The 17,034-nt window shown below is 50.3% G+C and overlaps 2 protein-coding genes across 2 annotated transcripts; one reads left to right on the top strand and one right to left on the bottom strand.

Moving 5' to 3' along the window:
- Positions 1–1,857: 1,857 nt before the first annotated feature.
- On the top strand, positions 1,858–8,322 carry UCRPA7_2631 (putative virulence plasmid b protein; the record flags this gene model as incomplete). The annotated part of the gene is made up of 1 exon (XM_007915181.1): positions 1,858–8,322. The coding sequence occupies one exon, from the start codon at positions 1,858–1,860 to the stop codon at positions 8,320–8,322; it is 6,465 nt and encodes a 2,154-aa protein (XP_007913372.1).
- Positions 8,323–11,133: 2,811 nt separating this feature from the next.
- Positions 11,134–11,737, bottom strand: UCRPA7_2630 (hypothetical protein; the record flags this gene model as incomplete). Its single annotated transcript, XM_007915198.1, has 2 exons — positions 11,134–11,665; positions 11,733–11,737. 2 exons carry the CDS (start codon positions 11,735–11,737, stop codon positions 11,134–11,136), a joined length of 537 nt encoding a protein of 178 aa, XP_007913389.1.
- Positions 11,738–17,034: the final 5,297 nt, after the last annotated feature.

The following is a 17,034-nucleotide window of genomic DNA, read 5'->3' as shown; positions in this document are numbered from 1 at the left end:
CAGCAGTAGGCACTGTTGCCCTGTTTCAGTACAATCCTGAGCACCTTACTACAACCCTTCTCTTTCCCGCTCCGCCGGCTAGGCCATGCCCCGACCTAGTAAGAAGACCTTCCATTTGAATAAGATACTAGTTACTAGATATTATACTGACAGATACAAGGTTGTAAAGTTCTACTGCGAGCTCTCTCGGGAAGTCAGAAATAATCCAACAGGTGAATGGGCGACTCTCACAAACGATATTAATGCGAAGGCTGCTTCTGATAGTCTGACAACACAGGATGTGAGCTGGTATTACCCAGCAGCAATGATCAAGATGTTCCATCCTCGAAGTCCTGGAATGAGGGCTTATCGCGACGCGGTGATAGAAAGGATGCAAGCTGTAGGACAAGTTCCGTATGGTATCTGATTGCTATAGGTAGTGTTATCACATAGTAATCAAAACTTTCAATTTACTCCAACGATTGCCGCATAACAAGACATTCGAAAACAAAAAAAAAAAAAATCAAGAGTAAAACTATATCCTCAATCATTTATATCCCCATAACAATCTACATCAGGAACCGTTAGAACATAACGTCCGGCGTGTCAGTCGAAGACTCATCATGTCATAGTTTGGCGAATAGAATTAGATGACGATAGTAGAACTTGCAGGAAAGTTGCAATATTTCGTCGGAGTAGTACTACTTTGAAGTAGAGATATTGTGTATCTTGTAGGTTGTAATGAAGAGGCGCGGGCCAGCTTGAGTCACTGTCAGCCCTGAGGTCTGGATGATCTGGGCCGTGTATGGTAGACCTAGGCCATGCCTTAGGATTGTGCTGTTGGACCAGGGTATCCCAGTAGCGCATGTGAGGTGAGACCTATTACAGCTGAGTATCGGAAGCCTTGTCAAAGTACTTCTCGGTATGATATAGAACGGTTATGTCACTATCGGGAGAAGGATTGGCATAAGGAGGCTGATCCCTCCAATAGGAGGAGATGTACAAGCTGCAATTACTTGGACTACGCGATAAGAGCGAAATGAATAGATGGGTAGTTTAGAGCGAGTTCGTTTCACGAACAAGTGATAGTACAACTGCTGAAAAGGATATGGCAAGCAGAATGTTTGAGAATATAGGGGTAAACACTGCGAGAAACCACTGTGCGTCATTTGAACAGCCCTTGCCTTCGTACTACCGCCAGAATCCGTATGATCACTGTTTCTGAAATCATGATGACTTGAATGCAAGACAAAAGAACTTGGGCCGCTGCGGCATGCATTCCGGCGGCTCCAGCCGGCAGTGGCGTCAATCTATTGCCATCTGCACGTTCAGCTGGGCTTTTCAGATACCACGCTAGACACTAGCCGCCCCTCATGACCGTAGATCACTGATGAAGTTTCAGGATATTCTGTAAGGCCATGTGCCCTCTCTGCTCCTTGCTTGAGATCGAAGCCGGCCAAGACACCAAGCAGTAAGAGCATCCCCTCCTACTTTTTAGCTCTGAAGAATCCGATCGAAACATGTGTAGCCCTTGCTGCAGGAATACAAACTCAATATCGGGGCTCATCCAGGCCCTACCAATCGCTGTTGAGCCGGAACTGCGGCACACGGGTGGTGCAGAAACTCAAACCTACATCTTCAGCACCCACTGGCAGTGATGCAAGTCTAGAACCTTTCTAGACAATAGAATAGGGGGCGGATATGCCTAGGGAAGTTCAGCTTTTGCTATGATTGAACGTGTTGTTTTGGGCTATATAAGTAAAACGTGCCTGCCCTTCACATAAAGTTGTTGTCCCATATCCAAGACCCAGACGAATCAACCAAATCACACTTCTAAGATATCATACCTCTTCATTACATCTCTCATACCACAAAATCATGTCTGATTACAATGCAGCTATTGGCCGCCGACAGGGCAAGGTTGACACTGATGACAATGGCCTTTCTCGTTACATGCTTAAGATTGAAACCCCCGGAGGCATAAAGTCCGGAAATGAACCTGATCTGTCGCTGCAGTACTCCCAGGGGACGCCAAATGGCATCATGGGATTCAGCTGGGCGCTCGGGGGAGTATCTAGTATTCATCTTGGCGCACCAAAGGTCGTCTACGATAAAGTCAACAAGCCACCAACGAACTATGATTATTATACACCGAAGCTCATCATGGACGGATTAGACTTGTTGAACATCCAGGGAGACTATAACGGGCCGAATACGGTATACACCACTGAAACGAACAATACCGGCCTGACAGTTACTGCTTTGGGCGAGGGGAGTGGCTTTCTGGCTCAAGATAACATGGGCCGGAAGATAGAATATGGGACAACACCTGATAGCCGCATCGTTTCAGCAGACAACAAGGCCAGGGAGTGGCGGGTGAAGAAACAGACAGACTACCATGGAAATACTATGCTGTACAATTACATTATGTCTCCCCAGCCACCAGACGCCACGAAAGATGTCAACACATCGTATCTTGCATCTATCTACTACTGCTCCAATAGCGTCACCAATGCGCCGGCGACCCGCTGTGTCACTTTTGACTACCAGCCGCGTCCGGATCTAGTTACACAATCCATAGAAGGAAACATAATCACCTGGGCGAATCTTCTCAGCTCCATATCCATCGGTGTTGTCGTGGGTGGACAACTCAAGATCAACAGGTCCTATTCCCTCACTTACGGGCAGTCACCAACCACGGGAGATTCGTACCTGTTGCAAGTGGTGGAAAGTGCCCAGGGGGGCTCGGAAAGAGTCAGCCTACTTCCATCCTCGTTCACTTACACCACCCCGGGAGTCAGCCCGGCGGATGTGTTCAAAACTGTGCCGGCAAATCCCTTTTCGGCTGAGAAAGTTGTCATTGCTATGATTCCACTGAACATGACGGGCAAGGCGCTCGCAGATATAGCTTGCATGGCGTGGGATCAGTCAGCCAAGACTTTAACGGTCAAAACTTATATGGCAGACCGAGATGCCGATGCCATTCCCAGCATCAGCTGGTCGCCATCGGAGAAGAATGTCCAGCTGAACATGCCCAGGTGGGACCCAACGCAGAAGGACGCTGTGATGCCAGACTTTCTAACGCCAGATCTTCACGGGGACGGACGTTCAGACCTGATTATTCCTTTCGAAAACGACCAAGGGAATCTTGAATTCTTCCTTTCACAGAGTAACGGCGTTAGCTTGACAGCCATTCAGCAGAACAAGAAGACGCCTTTCCAATGGAATTCAGAGTCCAAATTCATGGCTATGGACATGACTGGAACTGGGGTTGCTGATGTAGTACAGATATACAAAAACGGATCGACAATCTCCTTTCGAAACTTTCCCGGAGTTGCAGATAAATCTGGAGACATTGGACTTGGGGATGCCGTCGAAACGAATACGCAGATCGCATTCGAGAACACGATTGAATGGTTTCTCCTCAAACACTCGGGAACCGGGGCTGTCAGTCTTGTACGCGTCTGGCAGGAATTTCTAACAGAAGACCCCAACCAATACCAAATTAAAACTAGCTCGTTCCGTTGCACCGATGTCTTTGATTCACGCAAGGGGTTCGATCTGAATAATGTGGTTGAGTCACTTCTTGGAGGTCCTTTTGCAAAGGGAGATCCCAAATGGAGCGTTCTTTCTTGCGACATCAATGGAGACGGCACCCAGGACATTGTCCTTGGCAAGGCTGAGTATGCGTCACCAAACACGACGTTCACTTTTCAGGTTTCACTTGGTGACGGCTTGGGTGGATTTGGTCATTGCTCTAAGTTGGTCAAGACAGTAGAAGCACCGGAACCCAAAGGCGATGGCAACTTCTCCGTTACCAACATTAATGGTGGACTCTATCCCAGTCTGGCTTACATCTTCCAGCGGAAAGATAATAGCAACTTCGTGTGCTTATCGGTCGATGGTCTCTCCGACGGAACCGTGAGCAATGTGACGCAGTACCCCGTTACAACAGATCCAGGATTCGCCAATACCCAGGTCATCCCAGCAGACTTGAATGGTACCGGTATGGGTGATTGGCTTTTTTATAGCCTCAATGCAGATACCGGGCCACCGACCATCGCCCCCGTCTACAACACAGCGCACCCGACAGATCTTCTCTCATCTGCCCAGGATTCTATGGGGCTCATGACCACCGTTTCGTATGGGTGTCTGTCGGACGGAGCCGTGTACAATTCCGGAATTGACTGGAAATCCTACACCGACACTGATCCTGAAAACTATATCGTTCAAGGTGCCCCCAATTATGTGGTCACGTCTTTGAAGCACACCAACAACGCAGCTACAAACTCCTTGGCTTTCGAAGTGTTGTTGCAAAAGACCTACAGACAAGCCCGCGTGAATAGCTGTGGAAGGGGCTGGCTAGGGTTTGAGTCGATCAATACTACGAACGCCACTGATAAGATCTTGACCGTTGAACATTACTTTCAACCGTTCCCTAAGACTGGAATAAAGTCGCAGATCGAGACCAAAACGTTGCAAGACGTATTGCTATCGTCCCAGACAACTGACTACGATCTAGTCAAGGTTCCGACAAACGCATGGAATATTTATCACGTTAACAAAATATTCGACAAACTTGAGACTGGAGGAGAAAATGGGCGAATTCAATTGACCCAGTTCACCACCGACGAAAATGGCAACGTCACCACCAAGTATTCCTCGGACATACAATCAGGTATTACCGTATTTGAGTCTTGGGAAAGATGCACTTACGTAACTATCAAGGGCATCACGGGGCTGCTGACAGGCAAGAAACTCTCCTCAAAAGAAGCGAATCAGGATGTCAGCAAGTTTGAGGATGGCGATGCTACCTTGACCCAATACACATATAGTACCGACACCGCTCTTTTGCAGACAGTCTTGCGCTGGTCGAGTGATGTTGGCAAATTCCTGGTTACCACGTTTGAGTTCGATACATACGGAAATGAAACATCCATGAGCGACCCTGCTGGACTGAAGACTACGACGACGTACGACTCCATGTTCAATAACCTCCCCATCAAACAAATAGAAGTTGGTGAGGGCGTTTTCACGACCCAATTTGTTGCATATGACCAGGCCAGCGGAAAGGTGGTGGCCAAACTCGAAACGAACGGTCGACTTGTCTGCAGCCGGGTCGACGGCTTCGGGAGAAACGTGGAGACACGCATGAAAAGCATTGCCCCAGGAAAGCTCACAGTCACGGGCAAGGACTTTTTTAGCCAGAAGCCATTTCTGGCGTTCTCGACCTTTGCGGATCAACTTAGCTCTGCAGACTGCCTCCTGGACCCGTTCCAGGAGTATAGCTACAATCGCTTCGAGAGCGCGGGGAAACCATACTTGACCAAGAACACATTGTCGTATTTCAATGAAGAAGATTCTGGTCAACATGAAGTTGTGGAAGTCCTCGACTGCACCGGGCAGAAGGTGATGCAAAGATCCAGGCAAGGAGTCGACCCTGCTATTAGCCAACAAAACACTCACGTTACTTGGAAGTACTGGACCTACGATTCGCGTGGTAATGTCCTCTTCGAAAGCTTTCTCCTCCCAACTGCTTGGAACAACTTTGAACCCCACTACCAGCCGTCAGATGGCACTACTTCGGTATTTGACGAACTTGGTCGAGTCCTCAGTCAAACCCGTCCGAGCCACAACTCCTCCGATCCGTCGTTCAATGTCGTCTCAAGCCTACAGTACTCAATTGGTGGCGCAACAGTGTTAGAAAACATTAAGGGACCGGATCCAAACATCAACGCCAAGGACGTTGTGCTTTGGTCTGCGCCTCGTTCTTACAAGTCTATCAATGGCAAGGAATATGTGATGGCAGCAACAAATCAGGACGGCATGGTCTCAGAGTTTCAATATGATGTTTCCGGAAACATGACACAGGGCCTTGATCCCCAAGGAAACAAAGAGACGAGGCAGTACAACTCATTCAGTCAACTTCAAGCTATTCAGAACTGTTATCAGAATATGGTCGACCCAGCAAAGCCATCGCCGAAGTGGGCAATGACCTACCAGTACGACGGCACCGGCCAGCTTTACCAGACAGTCAACGCGAATGGAGAGACCATCAAGTTCCAAAGGGATTCCAAGGGACGTCCCATTCAGAAAATAGGATTTGACGGTCGACTTCTAGTTTACAAATACGACGTAGGTGGCGAGGAGAATCTGTCATCCATGACCGTTTACCCCAAGGGACTTGACGGGCCCATGGAAACCAAGTTAAGTTTCGAATACGACGGGCTCGCTCGACTGAGCTCTAGGAGATTGACTTTTATGGATGGGACAGAATACGAAACCAATTTTCAGTATGACTGGCAGGGGCAGACGACATTGAAGTCGTACCCCAATGGTGCCACTAAAGAAAATCAATACGTCGGAGCTCTACTATCGTATAGTCAGCTCTATTATGAGCCAGTGAGCGGCCAGCGCGAGACGTGGCTCGATGGTAGGTTTGAATATGTCGACGCCACTGGAAAGCCCAACAACATAATGGTTGGGCAGGCCAGTATGCAGAGTGACTTCTTGCACACGTTCACGTACGACCTCCAGGCATACCCCCTTAGTCACTCCCTCGACCAGATGCAACCTTCCACCGGCAAGTCCAATCCCCTTGTTCAGGAGAAGTACACTTATAACGGAGCGGATCAACTCGCTCAAAATCTCAACGCCATGAGCAACACAACTACCTTGTACAACTACGATGGGAAGCGCCTCAAAAACTCTCAAATTGGCACTGCAGCCGCCAAGAATTATGCCTATGATAAAGCAGGCAATCTCTCAACGAAAGGGGACACTACGATCACGTACACCAGTAATGGGGCTCATGGCGTCACTGGTAGCTCGACCGTCTTCGACATCCTGTATGATAGGGCTGGGAGAATGATCACTAGAACGACCCAGCAGTCAGTCACGAATTTCAACTACGACTCCTTTGGATTGCTCGCTTCCTACACCAACAGTGCCAAAGAAGAGACAACTATCACTTGTGGTCCCGATGGGAAAACCGTGCGACGCGTTATGCCTGGTAACGGAGGCTCTCTCCTCTTGGTCAGCGACGACTATAACGAAAGAACGCAGGCGGACGGTTCGACGATCATCACGCTCAAGCTGTTCGGCGCCGGTACTTTGCTCGGGAGCTTTAGCAAGACCCAAGCAAAAACTTCTCCCACCGGCGGACAGAGTATGCCGACGGCACTATTCACCGATAACAAGGGCAATGTCACCCACAGATTCAGGGGCTCTGACGCAAGTCTCCTCGAAACTATCACCTACGACGACTTCGGATCGCCAACAATAACAACAATCCAAGGCGGTGATCCGACATTTGACGGGACCTCAACCTATGAGTCAAAGAGACTCGATGAGCCCACAGGGCTGTTCGACTTTGGCTCTAGATGGTACGATCCCTTGGTGGGCCGCTACACCACGCCAGATGACGTTCTAGCCGTCAAGTTCCTCGCACGAACCGACGGCCTCAACCGCCTGGCATTTGAGAACAACGATCCGATCAACCATACCGATCCTTCTGGGCAATGGTCCCTGTCAGCTGTTCTGGGTGCTGTGCTTGGCGCCGCCTTGGTGGTCGGCGCTATCGCCTTGACTATCGCCACGGGAGGCGCCGCCGCGCCTCTTGCTGCTGCGGCTGCGGGTGCTTTGGCCAGCGGCGGTATCGCCGGGATAACGTATTCGTTTGATCATCGCAATGAGCGGGGTGGAAAGTTCTGGGGAGGCTACGCAGCCACAGTGCTCGTGAATGCCGCCATTGGAGCGGCCAGCGGAGCCCTGGGCGCCGTGGCCACCCCAGCCCGCTTGGTGAGTGCCACGGGACGCCTCGGACAGGCAGCTGGGTGGTCGCTGAGCACGACGGCGGAAAATGTCATCGGCAGAGCGGCCAGTGTCGGCGGCCAAGTTCTAATTGGAGCAACCGAGTCGCTGCTGCAGACAGTGGCGCACAACGCCATATCGAACAAGTTCTACGGCACGCACTACGGCCTTTTTGAGGGCGCAGGAAAGGCCTTCGGAACCGGTGCTGCATCAAGCTTGCTCCCAGGTATCTTCTCAGCTAAAGGGTACAAGGGAGAGTCTATTGCGCAGAGTGAGGCTTACTCGCTCAAGGCTGGACTGAAAGGGGGCGCCAGCATTGCATTTGGCGCCGGGAAGGTAGTAGCTGAAAAAGAAGGCGTCCCGGAAAAGGCCAAGCAGTGGGTGCAGCAACGAGAACAAGATGCATCGAATTGGTATCATCAGCAGCAAAGCCAGTTCAAGTCTTTGTCGAGCATGGTAGGTCCCAGTGGTTTCGTTGGATCATTGCACAACGAGCTGCAGATGAACCAGTCATTTGTGAACTACGGGTGATTGCAGGTTGGCAATAGCTCCTGATGACTCTCGGTCGTCCTAATGCAGCATCTTCAATAAGACATATTAGCTTGTGTTGTTGTTTCTAAACCGTAGATCAAGTGATATTTCGGTATATTACAAGCTAAACCGCCTTAATACACCCGACCACCTCTTTATATTTGAGGAAGTTCGTGGGAATTACGCGGGTTTTCACCTAGGTATTTCGGAGTGTCATTGCCTCATATCGTGGCATTCCCATGAACTATGGGACTTGTCATGTATATCTGTTGCCACAGAGTAATCAAACCAATACCCTCAAATGGACCCCCATTAATTTCCAGCATGACAAGACATGGAGAAGTGATCTGGGGAGACATACATAAGATATAACTCATGTGTGCTCTTTGCCGTGAAAGTTGGTCTCGTCAGAAAAGCCTACAAGTGATTACTAGGCATCAGAAAGAGGAATATTGATTAAGAACATTTCACTGTGTTGAATCGGTTACTGTGAAGAGAGACAATGGTATTATGTCTAATTGTGTATCTTATGGTGTATTGGAAAGAGTGATCTGAGCCAAATCTGATCACACAAATAACTCATGTGTAATACCATTGAAGATTAAGGAAGCTTTTCTATGTCGTTGTCACATTTTATTCAGGAGAGTATTGGGAACAGGGGCACTTTATTGGGTCTAGTGAGTAGAATATCAGTCTAGTTGGCTGTTTCCTTGTTTGGTATCATTTAGGATTCCATGGAAGAGTTTTGAGTACTAATTCACACCTCGCTATTATACATTAAACTGAATTAAACTTTCGAAGGCTACATATTCATGGTCAACTCATACCATGTAAATGTAATCGAGTTCACGATAAGATGCAGTCCAGCCGTCAGCAAGAATCACTTTGATAGAGCATCGAACAGTGTCACCAAGCCAATGAGAAGCGCCGCAGCCGTCACAATGAAGCTGGCGACAGATATGGCTGTCTGAACACTCGTCTGTACATCGGCGCCGTATTTCAGAACGGCTATCATGGGCCAGCCCACGCTGATTATAATGCTGAGGGCTGTGGGTGCCATGAGAATAATCGAGATCAGACTGGCATCCCACCCCGTCACTAAATTCAACGCTCTCCCAGGACTGCCGACGGGGCGGATGACCATGTCGTTCTGTAGCTGATCGACATGGATCTTTCGACCATCTGGCATGTGGCTTGTGCTTGAATCCTCGAACTGTCTGTAGACATCACGCCCCACCGGTATGATTTGAACACGAGGTCCAGTATCATGCTCATCTACTAACTGTTTACTCAATCATCAGCAACTTACTCAAGGCTATGCGCCGTGCAGGATAACTTACTTCCACGATTTCAATTCTCACTAATGACGTAGGAAGCAGCCAGCTAATAGGCCCGGCCTGGATTCTGAGCATGCGGTAAAAGAAGGATACGTGCCTCCACAGCCACTTATCATCGATGGTGGGTTCCGACGGATCGGCGCACGGTACATGTATACAGTGTGTTCCATCGAAAAATATGGTCATGATGTGTTCAGCATATTTGAGCTTCCAAGCTGCCATATAGTTCTGAGTAAAGCGAGATCGTCGCAGTGCAAACATGAAGTAAATGGACCAGAAAAATGTCCATATAGGCTCTGGAGAGATGATGTTCGCCGTCTTTGAGACAATGATCAATATAATGGTGCTCTAAAAGAGGTTAATTTGCGCACGTACGAAGATATCGAAATTGATGAATCTGTGGTACAACATACATAAACGTAAAGCAAATGATCTGTATAGAACCTCATTAATGTGAGGTTAGGTTTACCCCTTCGATAGCCGAAAAGCTTCGGGACCACAGAACCGATACGAAGGCTTAGATCCACAAGCACGAAACCGGAAAAGTATTGGTAAAACAAGGTAATCAAACTGAACCAAATTATGAGTGATATGAGCGAGATTAGCAAAGAGATGAGCCTCCAAGAATCCAACAGTTCCCAGATATAATAAACTGGTATAGGGTTGGTCACTCTTGACACGACAAAGCTATCCAAGGTGAAACCGTGTGGTTGAGGGAGTTCGCGGACATGCTGGGTATATCTGAGGGACAAAGCCCGCTTGAATCGAACCCATGGGCTAGGGTTTTCGGTAGCTAGAGGATTGTCCATATCGTGACTTTAGATCAACTTTCTGAGTCGAAACCGTTGATTGTAGACCAGTGCTTCCACAGACATGTCGTGCAAGGAAAGAGTGGTGAGGCTGAACATTGTTATTTATAGCTCCAAGTGGTTTGATTCATGTGAGTGGCGTTTTATCCGAGTTTTGATAGTCCTAGCTAATGTATCTTGGTAGAATCTCATTTGCCATTGAGGTGTTCAGCTGGAGGACCATGCACACGTGACAAATTTCTTTTCCAAGGGCTTTACATCTCCTCCAGTTTCTATATTTCAGGCGTAAGGCTTTGACTGGAGTAATTTTTTTTGGACACATGGTAACAGCCTGCAAGTGGATCTGCGGTTACTAATCCAATATGATAAAATGTTTCACGGAAGATCATCGTAAGCCTGTAGTAGAAATCTTTCTCGAATAATGATAGAAGACTCATGATGGGACTCAGGTCAATATGGGGACAGAGACAGTTTATTTGGTTTCAGCGTGCAAATAATCTGTCTACAACAGACGCACTCCGGTTTCCGTCTCAAACACTTCTCTCGTAGCAAATGGATTTACCTGATTGTGGTATCCGAATCATGTCGTCCCCTGTCCACCGTCGAAAACAAATCCTCCTCAAAGTCCTGCGAAGGTACACCTTCAGGGAAAGGTACGATGACATTTACTCGTAGAAATCCCGAGAGACGATCTCGAAGGCAAGAACGCCCAGTCGCGCACCGACATACGGGGAGACGTCTTCAGGATCCTCAGAATACTGCTCGAAAGTCTCCGCATTCATGCGGTCTTGCTCCTGACGCATGATGTCGATGGCAGAGAAACATCCGGGGCCGTTGCTGCCGGGGGGCGACATGTCGCTGTGCACCCAGCCGTCGTCGCCACGGCGAACTTCCACCATCCGGAATCCCTTGCCGTAGAACACGTAAGTATGGTTGGGAAGGGCGCCCTCAAAGCCAGGGGCTCTTGTCAGCGTGTGGTCAATGAACCAAAGGAAGTCGAGGTTCGCTGCAAATCCAGCCAGGTTGCGCAGATAGCGGTGATACGAATCATGGGCCCAACCCGGGAAGAACTCCAGTGCAATGTGAGACATGTTCGGCCAGACCTGGAATCTGTGAAGCGGCTTCAAGATAATGAGGTCGCGGCTGTAGATATGGAAGAACTGCTGTTCTCCATCTTTGTTGATGAATGAAGCGGTTCTGCCAGGGAATTGCGGCGGTGTCTCTCTCTGGAAGGAGATTGCACCTTTCTCATGGCGGTACATACAGCATTGGTAGTAGCGATGAACGCTCTCTACACGTGCTTCCATGACTCTCTTTGACTCTTGACAAGCCGTCCACATACCACTGTCGATAAGATAAGTAGAACAGTTGCGCACGACAACCGAATCCCCGACCTTGACAGTCTCAGAATGCCCGAAAGTGGAACAACCTTTCTTCTCGATGCCCAGTAAAGTGACCTCTCCTGGCTCACTGGGGAATGACTCTTGTTGGTGTTCGGGAGGTACCTTGTTCACATTGAATATGTGTACCCCTGGTCGGCAGTCACGCATGGCAAGCTCCCAGATGTCGAGTCTGAGTTCAGGCGGGAGCTCACCAAACTTGTGGAATTCAGTGGGCGCCATCTTGATAGGCTGGAATGACCTTCCGTGATGAATAGATGGTAGAGAATATGGTGGAACGGGTGAGATCCGTGAAGTTGTTGACGATTTGTGGTTGTCGGGAGACAGGATGGTCGGGGGCAAGCAGTCACGGCACGTCTGAGACTGCCGTCAGATCTAGGAATTCAGAAATAAAGGACCGGGGATGATCATACCTTTTGTTCTTTATTAAAGATCAGAAAGAACACCAGAAAGCCAGTGATACCAACCCGGGATCCCTTCCAAGACGTGTCTCAGAAAACACGTCTCAGTTGTTGGGAAAGGTGTTGTGAAGGTGTAGAATTCACGGATGGAGATAATAGCTTCACCGGAACAGACAACGACGTCAGTCACTGCTTTGTTTATTTCTAACCTCAGGTGCCTGCCTGCTCACGTGCCAAAAGCCACGGCCACAGTACTTTCCATTAACTCTTTTGACTCATTGAGAGATGAGATGATGTTGACTTTGTCCATTTCTGTAAGAATTTTCACATCATTGATTACCTGTCCCAGGAAATATTTCAGGTGAAAGCTTACTGTACACATACAAAGATCATCCTTTCACTAAGCAGGAGTGACTCAGTACCAATGGAGGAGGAATTATTATTGTGCTATCAGCACTTTATTCTTTACATGCATGTCTAATCATACTGGTACATCTACATTGCAGTCAACATGAGTTGCTCTCTGACGGGGAATGTGTTAGGGTCCATGGTCCAAACACCCCTTAAAGCAAGCCAGATGCCAGCCCTCCCGCACGCTCCAGGCTCGCCGGTAAATCAAGTAATACAAAACGCTAGACTATCAACCCAGTCTCAGCCCCTGGCAATACGCCGTCTCTTAATCGTGTTGCCTGAGCCTTCTGCTTCAGTATGAGTGGTGGTGGTGTCATCGCCTTCGTCTTCCGTAGCAGTGGGCTCCCTAATCGCATGAGGCCCCCGGCCTGCCAGCCTTTCACTATTAGGTATGGCACCAGGGGGAAGCGCTGGCGGTGGAGCACCAGGTTGTGCTTCAGTAGAACGGAGATCGCTGAGGAGTTTCTCTACTTCAACAAACATGGCCTGAGTATCATTGACGATGCTGTTCTCGTCCACTTTGTAGCCAATTACATCGCCGCCATGGCCATGAACATCTGTTCCAACCTTGGCCCCACTGGGTGGCCGCATAAATGCGGGACCTGGCCCTCGAAACGGATCTGGATTGTACATAATGGCATTGCAGAACATGTGCACGAGCTCTCGCTCAAGCTGGGCGCTGTTGATGATACCACGCGGCGGAATGATGTCCTCGGTGATTGGCAGCCAAACACTGATCGTGCCAGGGTCGCCATCGGGTAAAGCGGCGGCGGCTGCAGCTGCAGCTTTGTTACCAGCGATTATGGCAGTCCGAATCGACTTCAAATCTTGCGGCCGAAGAACAATGCTCTTGTAACCTGGAGCATCCCGCTCACGAATCTGGTGCGCAAACATGTTGGCATATCTGTGGCTACCAATCTGGTCGAGAGCTGACGAGCTGACTCTGGGGAAGCCTCGTGTCCATAACACATGCGTCGGAGCACCAGAAGGTGGTGGATGCTCCGTTGGTACAGAGTCTTGACGCTTCCGCTTATTAATCGCACGCGACGATACACGGCTAGGTGTAGCGAAGCGACGGCGGCTTGGGAGACTCTCATCGGCCGTTGTGTCGCCGGTCTCGTCAAGGGGTTTGGGCGTATCTTCTTCGCGCTTGACTTTGGCTGAGCCCTGATCTATCTGGCCATCGACAGTGGAGACGACCGACGTGCTGCGGAGACGCCGTGAAGTTTCCGGGACGGGCGTTTCAGCTGCTTCGCGAGCCTTCTGTGCACTTCGGGAGGCACGGCCCCTTGTTGCCTTGGATACAGCCGCATCAGGCTTTTGAGGTTTTGAGGACTCCTTCTTGGGTGACGAATGCGTAGGCTGTACAGGAAGTGTTGCAGGCTGTAGTATGGGACTCAGCATCTCAAAAGCGGGACTCTCCACATCACCAATGCCCGGATGAGGGGTGGATGGTGTCGGTTGTGCTGACCTCCATTTCGTTCCGCTTCCTTGTGTAACAGAGAAAGGAGACGGCAACGCAATGGGTGTTTGCGGTAAGATAGGAGTGTGACGAGTCTTCGATGAAGGCCCCGGCGTAGATGTGTGTTGAGTGAGGATGTGCGGAGGTAGGGGTATGTGGGTAGGTTTGTGCGGCAGAGGTTGCTTAGTTTCACCTTGAATAGGAGCTGCTGAGGTTGGAGGACCGGGGGCCACGAGCTGTGGCTGCAGTGATGGTTGATGTGGTGCTGCGTTAGCTGACTGCTGCCACTGTTGGGGTGGAACAGGGCTCGTAGACGTAGCTGGTGGCGGTACTGGAGACACGCCGCCCGGAACGCGTCCTGGAGGGATTTGGGGAGGCTGTGGATAGATTTGCTGTTGAGATTGCTGTGGCGGACGGGCTTGCAGAGGCACTGGAGAAATAGATGGCGGCCGTTGCTGTTGCACAACTCCGGGAGACTCCGTAGCTGGTCTGATGGGTGCGGGTTGTAGTGTAGGTGGTATCTGGCCGGCTTGCTGAGGTTGTGCTAGAACCGGCCGGGGCTGTGAAGGAATAGCTTGTCCGGTAGCCTGAGGCGGTTGTGGCTGAAGAGGTTGAGGCGAGGGATATTGCAAATGGGTTTGAGCGCCCCACTGCTGGGGTGGATGGCCTCTCTGAAGAGGAGGGTATGCAGCACCAGCTTGAGGCGGCCTCTGCTGTTGTTGAAGAGCTGTAGGCGGCTGAGGCTGATAAGGGGTTTCCCACTTTAAGGTTCGCGTTCCTGTAACAGGGGGTTGCACCTGTGGCGACGGAGTAGGCGGCTTTGGCTTGAGAGCCGCATCAGGTCGTTGTAACACATCCGATGCTGCTGGCTGGGGAGTAGTTGATGCAGGGCGAGGTGAGAACGACGGAACGCCTTGTGGTGGCTGCAGAACCGGTGGTGCCCCGTTGGGCGACTTGGAAGGCTCCGGAGGTCTGATCGGTGCGCCGGTCTGCCCAAACTGACTCGGAGGCGCAACAGGTGGCTGCGCAACGGTTGGGGGCGTGGGGACCGGTGTTTGTCTTGCTGGAGACGGATGTCGTGGCGCAGCAGCAGGGCTTCTTTGCAAGTTCTCCTGCGCTTGCGGTGCGAGTGACGGGCCTGTTCCATTTGAGAGCTTCTCCTCTTTCCGGTCTTCCACCTTTGAAATGCCATTCTCGCCAGCGGGACTTTGCGTGTCCGCTGTCACACGCTTCTCTGCCGAGTCGCCCTCCGCATTAGCTTGCTCATCCAACTCGCCCCGTTCAAGCTCGGTGATCTCCTGGCGCAACTGCTTGTATCTTTGCTCATCCTCGCGGATTTCCCTAACAGTATAATCACGATACCTGGCATATAGACGGTCTACCAGGAGGGGTAGCTTGGCGACATGCGCGCGGGCATCCTGAAGAGTTGGCAGCGGCGGTGCCTGAAGCTTGCGCTTCTTGCTGTTTGGCGACAGCGAGGTGTCGGGTCTCTCGGCGTGTTCGTTCTCGCTCTTCAACTCTTCCCGCAGTAATTGCAGAAAGAGCTCCTGGAGAGACTCTGGGCTTAATCGACCTGCATCGTAGCTTTTGCCTCCTTTGATAAGTGAATTGTTCTGTAGGCTCTGGGAGATCTGCGAGAAGGCGGCGGCCTCGATGCCGTACTGGAGTAGCGATTGAAACAGCAATAATGACTCAAGCGGAGTATAGGGTGCCGTAGTATTCATGCCCCAGTATCCGCCTCGCCAGTGATCGAGGGGACCGTCTCGTCTCTGCAGAAGGTGAAGCGGCGCCACGGTCTGCATGCGATGCGTTAGTTTTAGAGGCCACCGACGGCAGCGAGGCGCGAAACGCGCGAAAAAGAACGTACAGGCAGCCTTAATCAGGGACACAGAGCACTCCTGACGTCTATTTGATGGATTTCATGGATTAGGGGCGGCTATTGAGGCTCTCCTCGGGGCGCGACCGCGACGTCGTGATGTTTTTTTTTCTCTGCTTCGCTGTTGGGAAGTCACGTGAGCAGGCTTGTTTCCTGGTTGATGGGGATGTTTTGGGTGTAGCAGCAGAGGAATTTCTGCTCCGGTTTGCGCTTGGAAGGAGAATTGCAGGTGCAGACAGGCGGCAGAGACTGGCGGGGCGGCGACCAGCTGAGGCCAGCTGTCCATTTGGAATTAGAGTTTCTGTCATGTGACTACTCCAGTCAGCACAGCACATGCCACCTACACTAAATCTGACAAGACCGAGATAAGCCGCTGGAGAGAGCCTAAGCCATCGCCGTTCAGAGGCGGATATGTGCACCATAAACTTGCTTGTCTTGAACCTTAGATTGTCTAGTCGGTTGCAGATTCGTGCCCTTCAGCTCGAAGCAATTCAATGATCTGCGCATTACGTGTATGATTAGGCAGATCTACTACTGGATCTCAAGTGCAGAACGCCTGAGCTGGTCTTTTAGAAGAAATGAGCATACTCTCATGAATCTCCGCGCCTCATAAGACCCGCGTTGGCGGCAACCAACTGCAGACACCTCCATGATTCTAGCTAGGCATCTTCGACAGCTTGAACGTTCCATGTAGCTGTCTAATTTTTCCAGACACTATGACTAGTCAACCTTGAGAAGCCAAGTGGCTTGAAGTAAAGTGCCACTGGGAGGCAGCTCAGCGACCACTTGCAGCTCTAGCACAGGTATCACGACGTATGTTGCCTATCTATCCTCCTTGCTCTCCCTCATTTTACGTATTGGACCGAGATGTTCATGTTCAAGTGCCCAAGCCAAAATGCCCAACAAACTAGACAGATACCTATCTCTGGGAAATCGACAGACTGAGCGAACCTAGAGTCGTCTCATTACTGGAGAACGAGCTAAACGTGCCAGAGTAGCAGCTCGAACTTCTTTAG

Source organism: Phaeoacremonium minimum (genome assembly GCF_000392275.1).
Source record: "Phaeoacremonium minimum UCRPA7 unplaced genomic scaffold PA7_03_scaffold_182, whole genome shotgun sequence".
Taxonomy (NCBI): Eukaryota; Fungi; Ascomycota; class Sordariomycetes; order Togniniales; family Togniniaceae; genus Phaeoacremonium; species Phaeoacremonium minimum.
This window is presented reverse-complemented; position numbering and strand designations above follow the sequence as displayed.